The following is a 15,606-nucleotide window of genomic DNA, read 5'->3' on the forward strand; positions in this document are numbered from 1 at the left end:
TTAGAGGGATGAATTTACACACTGCTCTGCGGCATTTCCGTGTTTCAATGTCTATTTGTGTCTCCTGGACTTCTAGGAACTACAATACATTAATTGAAACCAATTTTTTTTTTATTATTATTATTACGTATTATTATTACTATTATTAATAACAAAGATTTCTTTATTTTTCAGTAGAAAAACAGTCCAATGAAATATCATAAGAAACAAATTGAATCAACAAATGACTTATACAGTATCTTCAGCCCCGAATGACATTAATCTTCAGCCCTTCCCTGTTTTCTATATACAGTATATTTACACAAACGTATAGTACATACACACAAACAAACATAGCCACAGACCATCAGCCTAGAAGTCTTTATATTACATTGTAACTTTTTGCTTACATAAAGAAACTTGTCATATTGCATATTATCCAAAACTTATATGTATACGTTTCCTAAATAACATTATGTACAAACGGCAGTTAATAAGAAATGCCTTCAAAGTGTTAAGGTGCGTATACACGGTACGATTAAAATGGATGATATGAACGATAACGATATCGATCATATCGTGCATTTTTCGCCCACCAACGACCTGCGATACGCGGTTACGTATGGTCAACATCGATATCGACCATCGCCCGTGCATCTAGGCCAACCTGGTCGATATCGACCAGGTTGCTATAGGGACCTGCGATCGTAGTAGTCGTTGGTGTATTGGTGGTGTGCTGGATGTTCAATATCGATCGTCCAGCACACCCGGGAGATCGAACAACGATATCATTATCGATCGTCCCGTCTGTACACACCATTAAAGTATCTTACAGCTTGTACTCACTGTCCAAGTCTGAGACCCGTTTATTGCTATGTTAAATAGAGTATTCCAGTGGTTCCAAAACACAACCCTCAAGGCACCCTAACACTCCAAGTTTTAAGGATATCCAAGGTTGAGCACAGATGGTTATATCAAAATGAATGAGGCACTAATTAAATCACCTGTTCTCAAGCATGGCTATCCTTAAAACTTGGACTGTTAGGGTGCTAATGTCTCAGACGCTGAGGATTGTGTTGAGACGCCCACCTGCGGCTTTGCAATCCAAGCATCTATGTGCAAAGACGCAGCATGCCTCGCTGATCATTCGATTGTCACAGTTCTTCACAACCCTATGGCTACACAGAATGGCCCGCGGGAACTGAGACGCCAGAGACATTTTTATTGCGTACGGGATCTCGACACGCCTACTGTTTTTTTTTCCTGCAATTATGCTCACTGCAATAAAAAAATAAACAGTATCACCCGCAGGTGCAGCATTTCGCAGTGTCTCGGTTCACACAGTCTTCACTTAAACATTATAAGAGTTTCTGTTATACCGTGCTGACAAGCATTCAAACCGGCTTCATTGTCTGGTGAAAGCGTAGGGTATAATATTATCATATACCTAGGTCCCATCAGTCAAGTTGACAGCTCAAAGTGACTCTAGTCTAATTAAATAAATGTAATTTCAAAGTTTATCCTATTTCCACACTAGGCACTCACAGTAAATGTCTAAGAAGCTCACAATCTTCTGAGTTCTTTGTAAGAAACTGTCAGACAGCATAAATTTGTACCAGTGTGAATTACTGTATAGAGAAAATATAAGTTTTTGTGTGGTTTTAGGATTGCACTTTATATTAATGCATAGCATCCGTCTTACCACAGTGGACAATGGAACACGGAAATTTAGAGCATTGTCCGTGACTGGTACATTGGTCATGGGCATTGCCCTGGCTTCCCCCCAAAAAGATCACTGATCTCAGAACAGACGGCTTTAAAAGGCACTTGATGTGTACATATCCTTGAAATGACATGCAATATGACAATTATTGAACTCAGATTGAAGATTCTTAATGCTTAGCAAAAAAATAATTATTAGGTATGGACTTTCAATGGCACAAATAAGAAGACAAATGTAATACAGTACTGTACCCCACTAAGCAATATTGTGTAAAAAAAAAGTAAAAAGAAACCTAGAGCTGCAGTACAAAATCACATATTTAAGGCTGCATCCATCCGTATAAGCCTACTTTTTTTTTTTTTTTTTTTAAATCTATCACCAAAAAGTTGCATAATGATATTTACATACAAATACAATCTTACGAAGGGAACATGATTGTTCAATTGCTATAATTTTAATCTGTACAACAATTCTAATGTGGGGTGCCCATTTGGCTGACGGATCAACTGGATTTGGTAAGTACGTGCCTTTGCATACACACTTACCAACTAGCCGACTGAAATGTCTGGCCAGAGGAACCAGTGGTGGCGTCATTGACGATATATATCGTTTGTCAGCTGTATGAAACAATGTATCACACAGTGTGTACCCAGCATTAGATAGGCCCTATGAATCCCGCCTATGTATGCAGCTGTATTACTACTAAATGAAGAGTGTTGACATTAAAGGTTATTTAATAGCACTGTATTTTCTGCAAAATGTGCATTCAACTATAACAACCCAACACTTTTTTGGGAGGGTTCCATATCTCCCAACATGGGATACTTCCAAATCGGGTCATGGGCGAAAGTAGACTTGGACGTGAACGTCAGGGGGTGTGTCCACCACACAGAGGTAGAGATCACGGCCAAAAGGGCACGGAAATTCTGGGCATATAAAAAGCAAATGTGGAATAGTTGATGTGGTTCATTGCAAATTTTGTACTAAAATGCAATGTTACTAAATGATACCTATTGTATTTTGTTTACACTGATACTTGTGTCCATCATAGGTTATTAATGGCATTTTGATTAAAGCATGCAGGGCCGAACTTGCTTACATACAGCTGCAGACACTGAGAGGTCTGTATATACTTCCCAACTATACCAATTTGTCAGTAGCCCCGACATTTTGCTGGCATCAGCCACATTAAACTTGTAAGACCTTATCTAATCTAATACACTGCCCCCTTGTTGCACAGCCAGAAGAACTGTGGAACTGGCTCTACTACCACGTACCATTGATTTTATCCTCCATGTAACTGTATGAAATTCCTGTCCACATAGTGTCTAGGAATATTTTCATTCACATTAAACATTGCATTATTAATATGACACAGCTGAACTCCAGCTTATTTCCAATCAAAATGTCTTTAGCATCCTAACAGACAATTATGAACTTTTTTTTTTAAATGTATATGTATGTTATTGCTCAGGAAGAAAACGTGAAGTTGCACGGGATTGGTGGTACAATATTCCCATTATATTGTCAAATTAGTAATGTTCTTCTCTGCAGGATGTTTCTCTGTTGTCCATAGAAAGACAAAAAAGTGCCTAAATGTGGGCATATAAAAATGTTATCTTCCCCATTCTCCACTCAAGATTGTGTCTTCAGCTTGCGAAAACGATTCCTAATCCGTGGCGTTTTATTTCCTAAAAATCAACAATAATTAGTTACATTAGGGAACATATATTCAATTAGCAAGTTTTGCTTGTATTTTACATGTTTATTTTACTTTTCTACATGTGTAATTCATGATAATAAATATACAATGTTTTAAAAAGTATTTAAACACATTTATATTAAATTGGATAAAGCACCCATGGCCTAATGCCCCTGTCTGCTGGTTTGTATTATTTATTTTGCCATGTGACTTATAGACATTTATGTTTGTTTACTTGTTTTCCCAATACATAAAAATATGTATTTTTTTTAAGAGATTTTTTTTATTATTGATTTTTTTATACGTGTTTGATGGTATTAATATTTTCTTCCCAATGATAATACATATAAATAAATCATCCTACTAATAGTGAAATAAATAAATACATACAGTTCTAGTAATTTATGCACTTTAAAATAACAATAATAATATATATATATATATATATATATATATATATATATATATATATATATATATATATATATATATATCCTGATATCTAATTCTCCTATATATTTGGCTTGTTTACCCTTGTACACCAATGAATGTTTGTCAGATTTGTAGTGTCTCTATGAATAAAATATTATTTAAATACAAAAATACTGCATCTGTAAATGTTGGGTTAGTTTACTTTACAATGCAACTTTTTATTCTTCCGAGAGCAGAAAAAAATTTAAAAGAAACTTGGTTCAGCTGAATAGAATGAAAAGTTAATTTGAATGTTTTTATGGTTTTTTTAAGGGTTTCTATATATTTTTTGATTAATTAATGTTCAGTAGCAGTGGTTTATATATTACTTGTTAGGCAGAGGCAATTTGTAATGTCATCCACTGACCTTTAAAACTACAAACTATTTTTGCAAACAAATTAATTTGCTTTTGCAAACAAATAAAATTTTTGCAAATAAATTAATTTTTTTTATTATCATGTCCTTTTAAACATATGAGAACAATTTAAAAAAGCTCTTCACAGCAAGTAAATTAGTGAAGCGGGGAAATATCATGACAATGCAACAAAAATTCATAGTCAACTTAATAGCCACAGTAACTAAATTTGAAGAAGGGTTTTTTTCTTATATACTCGCTCTTAGACCTTAATGTTTGCTATAAAACCAAGTTTATTTTTACATTTTTTTCCGTCCCTTTTACTTTTATTCTTTTAGTACTAAAATTATTGGATAAATAATCCACACACACCTTTCTTGCACATATTACTACAGTCTTCAAGCCTGACAAAGTTGTTAGAGTTTCCCCCACAACCAGTGTATGTAAACTCTTCACAGGCTTTGCCTTCAATGTTGAAATAATAGCGGGTAACAGAAGCAGAGCATGATCCCCCATCCTTTGGGCTATAGCAGAGACTGGGAGCATCTACAAACACAAAACCAAACAGCCTCTATAATGTACAGCATCAATGCAGTAAAGTTCTAACATTTTTAAGGGGCACTAGCATAGAAAAATATATTTGTTTGCTTTGTTCTTTGTAATATCTAGCACTGTCTTGTTTTGACGCGTTTCGCTCTTTGTTATTAAGTTGAACTGTGCAGGACAAATGTGTTTCTACAAGAGCAGCCTTTTAGGAGATGAGCAACACAATGGAGCAAGGTTAAAATACAACCATTTTGGCTAAGTCAGGTGTCTTGAAATGATGTAAATACTGCAAGTAGATCATGCATAGACAAATATTTGAAAAGCGGTATTGACTAGGCTTTATCCAGATAATTGTGTGCCCCACATTCGAAATTCACAGAAGTGATCATGTGCCACCCACTGGTGAAACCCTCAAATATATGCATGGTGGAGTTACAGGGATGCACCTCTAAGCTGTGCCTCCCTTTCTACAATGGTAGTTACGCCTTTGGGTATCTTATGCCTTTGGGTATCCTAACCGCAGAAGACAAATGGCACATAGAGGGGTTATGAGTCACTGAACTTATACTAAAATACTTGTATATAAAAGACTACAAATTGTGAAATCCCCACATATACAACACAGAGGGTTTAAGCAGGTACTGATAACCAGGGTGCTGCCTTGTCTGTGGGACCAGCCATCAAGATGGGGCAATGCCTCACTTGGCGCACGCAGCCTCTCTGCTGCAGCACAAACAATCATTGCAGGGAATTGTTTTCAGAACGCACGTGGCAAACAAGTTTCCAGTCGCAAAATGTACAGTACATGGCGCACAGAGGGTGCATTATATACATAAGGGAGTCATGGAACCTGAAGCAATATTCAGTACCCATTAATGGACCTCTATTAATATACTTGTAGATAATAGAATGCAAATAATGGATTATAATAAATAGTGTAAAATGGTTCCCTCATCCTGCACTGCTTGCAAATGCTTAATGTCAACTGCGGAGACAAACTCCTCCTCCATCACAGCTGTGGTAGATGCGCCTTGACATTTTTTATGACTGACGTCACTTAAAGATCATTTTTGATATACAGTGAAGTAAACAAAAAAATTTTCACGGTAACATGTCTACCGTCAGAGTAGAGACATAGGGGTATATTTATTAAGGTGATAAGTTTTTAGAGGTGGAGATGTTGCCCTCAGCAACCAATTAGATTCTACTTAACATTTAACTAGCACCTTCTAGAAGATAATAGCTAGAATCTGATTGGTTGCTGTGGACAACATCTCCACTTCTAAAAACTCTCACTTTAGAAGAATATACCCCGTAGAATCTAAGGTGTTTAGCAAAATATATGGGGTGGAGGGGCAAATACTGTACCTCCTCTTCATTATTATCATTACTATAGCCATAATCCTATGGAAAGAGTCCCTAGGGAGTCAGCGAAAGAAAGAGCGCCACCACCAGGTTTAGAAGTGCTAAAGCAATTTCCTCCAACCACAAAGCACACACACACATCAAAATCTGTAACATTTCACAATACTTATTCCGTATTCTAAGCTTTCAACCATTTCTAGTGTTTACCATATTTCTTGCTAGACTTGACACAGTTTAGAGTCCACTAAATGCACAAAACCAATAAAGAATATTCCTTCCTTAACTAGTTTTCCATAACTAGTTTTAAGATACACCAGGTTATCGTTATAGGATGTTTTGTGTTGTACTGGGGTTATAGTTAAACCGTACAGATTAAAAAAATAAACTTTTTAAATGTAGAAATTACATAAACAATTTGGGAACTTTGTTGCATATTAAAGTGAATATTGCATTTATTCTGATTAATACACTGCTTTTATGCTTGTTACTTTTTACACCTGGGGGCTGAGTAGTACACTGATGCACAACACGAGTCACGCAGGAAGCACGACCGTACATCTCTAGTTATTACAAAGGTGATGTAAGGCAACATGTTATAACAGGGATGAGAGGGAATGTATCATTACAAAGGTGATGTAGGGGAATATGTTACAGCAGGGGGGATAGGGAATGTAACACTACAGAGGTGATGTAGGGGAATATGTTACAGCAGGGGTGAGAGGTAATGTATCACTACAGAGGTAATGGACGTACATGTTACTACATCACGTAGGGAAATATGACACAACAGGGGTGAGAGGGAATGTACCACTACAGAGGTGATGTAGGGGAATATGTTACAGCAGGGGTGAGAGATACTGTATCACTACAGAGGTAATGGACGTATATGTTACTACATCACGTAGGGAAATATGACACAACAGGGGTGAGAGGGAATGTACCACTACAGAGGTGATGTAAGGGAATATGTTACAGCAGGGGTGAGAGAGAGAATGTATCACTACAGAGGTGATGTAGGGGAATTTGTTACAATATTGGTGAGAGTGATTGTATCACTACAGAGGTGATGTAGGGAATATGTTACAGCAGGGGTGAGAGGGAATGTATCACTACAGAGGTGATGTAGGGAATATGTTACTTTTCAGGACTCAATCATTTAATTATCCTCTTCGCTTTATATCACGATGCGACATTACACCCAGTGTGCAGAAGATGAATGACTTCACTTACTTCGTTTGGGCGCACATTTCTCCTGACAAGAAGCTTTGTCTCTGAAATTATTATCGTTGCCATAGCAGCCGCCATATATGAACTGTTCACACTCCATGCTGACCAAGTTGTAAGCGTAGCGCTTCAGGTAGCTCCGGCAGGGCCCTGTCTCTGCCTCCATTCTGCATGCTTTATGGACTTCTGAAATTTTAGATAGAGTAGTAAAATATACATTTATGGGACAGCAAGAACTGAGTCACCAGTGGAACGCTGAAAAGCATCTTAAATGCATACTGTAGGGCAGTGTTTCTGGGCCTGATACAGAGATGGACGCTAATGCGATCGCGGCTGCGTTTTCGTACACAGCACAGCTGCGAAAATATGTTAATGGCTCCAAAGATCACCCAAGCATAAGGACGCCCACTGCTGCCTTCTAACTGTTGCCTTCTAACTGCTGCCTTCTTACTGCTGCCTTCTAACTGCTGCCTCCAAACTGCTGCCTCCTTGCTGCTGCCTTCTAACTGCTGCCTTCTGACTGCTGCCTTCTGACTGCTGCCTTCTAACTGCTGCCTTCTGACTGCTGCCTTCTGACTGCTGCTTTCTAATTGCTGCCTTCTAACTTCTGCCTTCTAACTGCTGCCTTCTAACTGCTGCCTCCTTACTGCTGCCTCCTTACTGCTGCCTTCTAACTGCTGCCTCCTAACTGCTGCCTCCTTACTGCTGCCTTCTTACTGCTGCCTTCTAACTGCTGCCTTCTTACTGCTGCCTTCTAACTGCTGCCTCCTAACTGCTGCCTCCTTACTGCTGCCATCTTACTGCTGTCTTCTTACTGCTGCCTTCTAACTGCTGCCTTATAACTGCTGCCTTCTTACTGCTGCCTCCTAACTGCTGCCTTCTAACTGCTGCCTTATTGCTGCCTTCTGACTGCTGCCTTCTAACTGCTGCCTCCTAACTGCTGCCTTCTTATTGCTGACTTCTAACTGCTGCCTTCTAACTGCTGCCTTCTTACTGCTGCCTTCTAACTGCTGCCTCCTTACTGCTGCCTTCTTACTGCTGCCTTGTAACTGTTGCCTTCTGACTGCTGCCTTCTGACTGCTGCCTTCTAACTGCTGCCTTCTTACTGCTGCCTTCTGACTGCTGCCTTCTAACTTCTGCCTTCTTACTGCTGCCTTCTTACTGCTGCCTTCTAACTGCTGCCTTCTGACTGCTGCCTTCTGACTGCTGCCTTCTGACTGCTGCCTTACTGCTTGCGGAAGGTCTGACCAGCCGCAGACTCGGCAGCTCTCCTGAGAAGTAGGGGGCTCTCATGCTGTGTATACACTCGCAGTGGCTAATTATGCACGCCCATAAAACGGCATTTAAAACGTACAGACACGCCTGCGTTTTTTTTACCACCACAAAACGCTGACAACCTGTCACTCACTCTGCGATGTATTCCTTTGTGTGTCTGTAATCGCAATGCGATTGCAGCGCACGCGCAGTGCGGCTTATACGCGTAATTGCCAGTGCGTTCAGTCCTGAATCAGGCCCTCTGTCTTCAAGACATCCTAACAGTGGTCCCTTCAGAATAAAGCACAGATAGTGAAATTATAATGACTGAGGTACTAATTAAGGTCACCTATGCTCAAGCATGAATATGCTCAAAACCAGGACTGTTAGGGTGCTTTAAGGACTAAGCCTTGGCTAGAAATAAAGTGGACGGAGATAAAGTACCAGCCAACCAGCTTCTACCTTTTTTTATCAAACACAGCCTGTGACAGGAGCTGATTGGCTGGTATTTTATCTCTGTTCACTTGATCTCCATCCAAGGCTTAGTAAATAGACCCCTGAGTTTGGAAAACACTGGAGTGCGGCAATGTGGGACATCACTGAAGAGCCAGAGTGTTCTTAGCATCTACAATGAACATAGTACTTTAATGTTAATTATAGTTTCTTTATATAGCGCCAGTAATTTACGCAGCGCGTGCAGAGAATATTTGGCATTCATATCAGTCCTGCCCCATTGGAGTTTAGGGATATAGTTGCAAAAGTGCCGGTTTATAAAAGTGGAGTTATTGCCCATAGCAACCTGATTCTGTCTATTACCTTTTAGAAGGTGCTAGATAAATGATAAGTAGAATCAGATTGGTTGCTATGGGCAACACTTTCACTTCTTTAAACCCGCACTTTAGTAAATAAACCCCTTACAGTCTAAATTCCCTAACATACAAGCACACACCTACACGCTGGGGATAATTTGTTTCATAAGCCCATTAACCTACTAGTACTGTACGTTTTCGAAGTCTCTGAGAAAACCCACACAAACATGGGGAAATCATACAAACTCCACACAGATAGGGCATGTGCTGCTAATCACTACGTCACCCTGCTGCACATTGCCCTCAGAACCACTTGCCCACCACCTTATTAAAGGGAACCCCCCTAAAACTGAATATATTGGGGGAGATGTACAAAGCCTTGGAGTGAGATAAAGTGGAGAGAGGTAAAGTACCAACCATTCAGTTCCTAACTGTCAGTTTACAGGCTATGTTTGAAAAATAAGCTGATTGGTTGGGACTTTATCTCTCTCCACCTTATCGCTCTGCAAGGCTTTAGTATATCTCCCCAATTCTATGGAAATAGAATATTGCAAAACGTATCTGTGTATGTGGGATGCAGATGTCCAACACAGGGGAATTCAAGTATCAAGCAGGTGAATAGCAACCCAATATAAACAGAAGAGATCCCTGTCTGTAAACTGTAATGCTGGGTACACACTAGGACGATGTCGGCCCGATATGTCGTTTCGTGATGTAGTCAGGAAGCCGATGGTCTAAATGCCAACCGCCGGCTTCCCAACTGTCTAATCCTGGCAAGGTACTAATGACAGGCGTCGAAATCCCGGCGCCTGTCATTAGACCTACACCGGGAGCCCGATGCCCGGCACACCGAACAAAGGTAAGCCAGGCGCAGGGGGCAGACAGCCGTGGGGGGGAGGGTTAGGATTTAGGGCTCTGGTGGGGATTTAGGGTAAGCAGCCTACCCAGGAGGGTTGGATTTAGGCTAGGGGAAGGGGGGTTAGGGTCAGGCCTCAAGGGGGGTGGTTAGGGTCAGGCACCCCCCCCACCGAGAGACTAAGGTTTAGGCTGCGGAGAAGGGGGGTTAAGTTTAGGCACTTAGAAGGGGGTTAGGCACTTGGGGGGGAGGTTAGGGTTAGGCACCCCTAAAGGAGGGTTAGGGTAGGGAATTTGGTTAGTGATACTTACCTAATTAGCAGTCGGGATCTTCACTTCTGCCCGGCTTCCGCTGTCGGGATTTGAGCCATGCGGCCGGCGGTAATACCTACTACACCTACTGAATCTGGAAAACATATCGGCCGGATCATCCAGTGTGTACGACTATCTCCCCACTCCCGCAGTCGCATGCGATATATATCGTCCAGCCAGTTGTGCTGCACGGCCAACCGGACGATATTGCATGCGGCGCCGTTGCGTCGCTCATTAACATCGCTCAGTGTGTACCTGCGGTACAATATGTCGGCCAGTCGGGCTGAAGTATCGTCGGGTACGCATCGCTAAATGTGTACCCAGCTTAAGTTACCTGGGAGAGAACAGTACAGCAATGAATCTGAGGGGTAGAACATTTAATGTTAACCCAGGTACTTACAGCAAAAAGGGACGTTACCTAGAACTGCATCCCAGCAGAGGTGCTGCATGATATAACAAGGAAGAATATGTATTGTAGACAGAACATCTCCATATCTGAGCCATAATATTATAGAGAAAACATGCTGGGGCGAGGGGGAGGGTAAGTAAAATAAAATTCTTGCAGACTGAGTTCATTCAAATTGTACAGATACATAAAATACATTGTGTTACATATCTATTTCCCTTCTGTGGTTATTCTGCAAGGTCTATACAGCAAAAAGGAGAATTGTTTAGGCTAATAGCTCTGGGACCAAACACAAAGCTGATTTATGGAGACAGCTGTAGAAGGTATATACAGTGGCGTGTTCAGGCTCAACGGGTAAGGTGGCAAATCTATGATGATATAAAGACACTGATAAAAAGCACAGGCCGAAGAAGAAAAAACAATATATTTAGCAATGGTTAGCGCGGCGAGTACAAGCCAATAAATGAAAGAAACATTAGGGGGCTAAAATGCTTTAAAAAAAGAAACAAACTGTATTTTGTACTTAGCCCTCACTCACTGAACATCTGCAGTTTTATAGAAATGTTCTCTTACAATTCTAGAGGCTCCCCGCTGCTCTCATACTGACACCAGTGATCATTGTGCAACCCGAGCAGAGCAATGTGACATTTCTGGCCATTTTCTGTATTTATGTACCCTCTCTATAAATCTGAAATACGAAGCACAGAAGATGCACAGTGCTAAGGAGCCACAATGTATGATGTCCGGATCTTATGGTGCTGTTGCTGTATGTATATTCTCTGCTCTTGGTCAACGATACCGTAAACTAGAAGTACTTACAGACAGAACCGTGAGGTGGTGCACTGTGCAAATATCACACCATACATCCCACCACTGAAAGACACTGAAACTTTACCCTTTCCTCCAAAAAAATTGCTAAATTAGCCTTATTTAGGAGTTCAATTATGACAATTAAGGGACATAGAGTCTTTAATTAAATATTCTGCTTGTATAAAGCTCAGCTTTACATAGGGAGAAATATACAACGGGCAGACACAAGATAATAAAATTTTTGGATGATACCTGATCCATGCCATCTTATGAGCTGGAGCAGAATCAATATATTAGCGGTGGGTAAGCAACTATACGCCTCTAATCCCTGCAAGCATTGCCCCTATAATGGTGCCCTCCCCAACCCTTTATGTTATTTCAATAATCTCAATAGTCAAATTGAAATCTCCTTTTGCCCTGCTCTATAAAATTAGGCATATGGGCCCCTGCTCAGTACTTTGCAGGAGCGCCCTCACCGGCCAGCTCTTACCTTGTTCTGTAAATCTATGCGCTTTGGTGGATATTGAGGTGCCCTGCAAAACTGAGGTACATGGCAGCTCGGGAGAGGGTTTCGCACAAATACCACTATTCTTTAATAATGCTAGCAACCAAAAGATAAAGGTAGGAAGCTCTACTGAGACAATATAATCCTCAACACCAGAAGACAATGAATGGGACTAACACATAGCCAAAAGCTGCCAAGTACTGCCAGCGTACCACGCAATAACAACTTCATTAAATGTTCAAAATAAACTTACTCTTGATTTTCCAGCATGTTTTTTCACAGTCTTCCAGACTATCGAAATTGTTGGCATTGCCATCGCAGCCTCCGTAAAGGAACTCCATGCAGGTCTGCTTGTACCTATCGTAATAGTACTGAGGAAGGAGTCCTCTGCAGGGACCTTCAACCTTTGGCAGGAGGCAAACCGTCCCATTATCTGCAATGCAATCAGGATTTCATATAGGTCATAGAAAGATAGACAGAACACACACAGCCATTGCACATTCCCAGACACAAAGCCACAACACAGACTCCATGATCCTGCAATCCATTAATACAAAAAGAAAAAAAAAAACATTTGGGGAGGGGGGCGCCAAATTACTGCCTTGCCCCAGGTGACAAAAATCCTAGTTTCGGCCCTGAAGATTTTTTTAGTGGGTAGCGGTTTTAAACTAATTTTAGAAAACATCTGCCAAAATATTTTCTTTTTCCCATGGATAAAAATATGAACCGTAACCTTCATTTAAGTGCTTTAAAAAAAATTATAATAATTATAAACCCTCAAACTTCACCCTGAATGCAAGCAAAATCTTTTCTCAATTTCTATGTCTTTAACCCATTCTCCCACCCCCCTCCCCTGAGTATTGTGAAGCATTCCAAAAGAGGAATGTGGGTTCTAGCATTTCCATAGTGTCACAAAGCTTTCCCTGAACAGATGCTGCACCTTTATTAAAGTTTTTATCACATAAAAAATCCTGCACTCAAACTAATAATAATAATAATCCACTGTATACTATGGCAGCCACTCAGCATTTGCAAGGACTTGAAAAGTACTATTATTCCTTAAATTGTATTAGCTTCTTGAAATGCACTTTAAAAATATAGAAAACAACTGAAAAAGGAAAGCAGAAAGTAATGCATTCTGTAGCTGTAAATCATATTAAACACTTCCTTCTGCGCGGTCATACAGAAGCAATAAAAGACAGAAACGCATGGAAGTCGCATGGACTGGCTACACTGTAACTACACAGTGACATATCTGTCTTACTTCTTCCTGCAGATTCTCCGTGCTGTGGGGATCCAATAATTACTTGTGCCACCAGGCTGGCAGCTAGCAGGCACCGGACAGCAGAGACTGGCATGGCTGGGATGAAAGTGGACTCTGGACTGCGTAGGTTTTAGCAACACCCAGGAAATCGCTTGTACAAGGTGGAGCTGTGTGTGGACTAGCGAACAGAAGAAAGTTGCAAGAGCACTTTTATACAGGAGAAAGAGGGAATGCCCCCTAGCAGTATAGACAGAGGGTGTCCCCTTTGGCAGAAGGAGTGGCTCTTGTGACTCACTCCTTCTGGTTAGTCCTCATCATCTATTATTAATGTTATCCAACCTATTACTATGCTTAACCAGCGTCATCCACATAGGGAGGAGAGTTTTGCAAGAGTTGGGTTAAAGTTATCTGACACTGGGGGTTGCAGAAACAACCTCTCCTCCCTCATGTTACAGTTTCTTATAGGTTATAGAGGCTGATGATGTTACTCTGTGGAGATAAGGCTTCATATGACAACACTGTGCTATTAATGACAATTTCTGCAGAAGTTACTCTTCAGGATACAGATGTGACTAACGGGCAGAGGCAGTAATGAAATTAAAAGTGTCAGACATTGTATGTAACTGGGGAGCGTCACTTATTTATACATTATCATTGCCATACAGCTGTGTAAGGAATTACTGTAATTGTAATAACAATGTGATAGTGATGTGATGTGCCTGCAGGAGCCGGGTATGAAATAACGCAATCCGTGTGGCCGAGCTGGTGATTTTACATTAGATTATTTGTGCGCATCCTATTTTATCAGATAGAACTGAAGATATCTGATATTGGCTTTTGATCTCCAAATACTAGTGCCATTGTTCTGTAACACCCTGGGCTATAGGGCCCCATTTATTAGCAAATGTAATTACCAGCGTAATTTTTCATTTAGTATCACTATGATACAAACGAAAATGCCACTAGCATTTATCAATACTTACCCTTCCGGCGAGGTCCAGCGAAGTCCGCCTCGTCTGCGAGGTTCTCCGCTCGGCTGCTGGCTGCCTAACGCTGCCAGCGTCGTGTCCCTGTGTAATGCGCATGTGCGACGGTCCATCTAAGCATGTGCATGACACGGGGACCCCATTGCTATCAATAGGAACCGCATAGCCCTGGCCATTTAAAAATCGTGAGAGTGATGCTGTGATAAATAGCGGTAATCTAAGATTACCGCTGTTTTTTGAATCCAGAAAGGATTCTTTTAGAACCCTTTTGGCGAGAGCTGAAGGGGTTATGCATCGTTAATAAATGGGGCCCATAGTTACTAGTGGTTTATTTACTAAAGTGAGGGTTTTTAGAAGCGGAGATGTTGCCCATAGCAACCAACCAGGTTCTACTTAACATTTATCTAGCACCTTCTAGAAGATAATAAAGCTAGAATCTGATTTGTTGCTATAGGCAACATCTCCACTTCTAAAAACCCGCACATTAGTAAATATACCCCTAAGGGTGTTATATGATATGTCGACATTCATAATGTAGATTGGGATGAAATGTCGACATATCGTCCCTGGTGGTCCAGCCATCACTTATCGGCTCCAGACGGCTCCACTGGCATCTTCTGGGCCCCAGCAGTCATGTAACCAGGGGCATATCTGTAATGGATGCAGGGTGTTTGGTGCACACGGGCCCCTGGGTCCAGGGGGGCCCCCACTGCACACCCTGCTCCCACATAGTCTTATACTTACCTGTCCATAGTGCTGCTCTGTAACCACTTTAGTGTCAGTGTACTAATGGTACAGCGGTCGCTGATTGGCTGGCGGGTACGGCTTCTGACAGTTTACACGTGGGGTCTGCCGTCAGAACCCGGGTAGCCGTCTATATGACAACACATAGACGGCTACAGTCTGCTGTGCTGGGGGCTTACCGGGGATGCTACGGAGACCAGCGGAGGTGAGTATAGGTTCTTTGTTCACAGGTACAGTCATTGGATTTCTATTTGGAGAAGGGGACCGATCGTCGGGAAGCAGATAAGTATGTGTG

At 41.1% G+C, this 15,606-nt stretch overlaps 1 protein-coding gene across 1 annotated transcript; it reads right to left on the reverse strand.

Annotated features, from left to right (window-relative positions):
- Positions 1-93: 93 nt before the first annotated feature.
- On the reverse strand, positions 94-13,798 carry TFPI2 (tissue factor pathway inhibitor 2). Its single transcript, XM_088442222.1, has 5 exons — positions 13,582-13,798; positions 12,571-12,750; positions 7,373-7,552; positions 4,604-4,777; positions 94-3,393 (listed from the first exon to the last, which is right to left on the reverse strand). Exons 1-5 carry the CDS (start codon positions 13,673-13,675, stop codon positions 3,338-3,340), a joined length of 684 nt encoding a protein of 227 aa, XP_088298348.1. The 5' UTR covers positions 13,676-13,798; the 3' UTR covers positions 94-3,337.
- Between the last annotated feature and the right edge of the window lie 1,808 nt (positions 13,799-15,606).

Source organism: Taudactylus pleione, unplaced genomic scaffold, assembly GCF_031769625.1.
Source record: "Taudactylus pleione unplaced genomic scaffold, aTauple2 ptg000306l, whole genome shotgun sequence".
Lineage (NCBI taxonomy): Eukaryota > Metazoa > Chordata > Amphibia > Anura > Myobatrachidae > Taudactylus > Taudactylus pleione.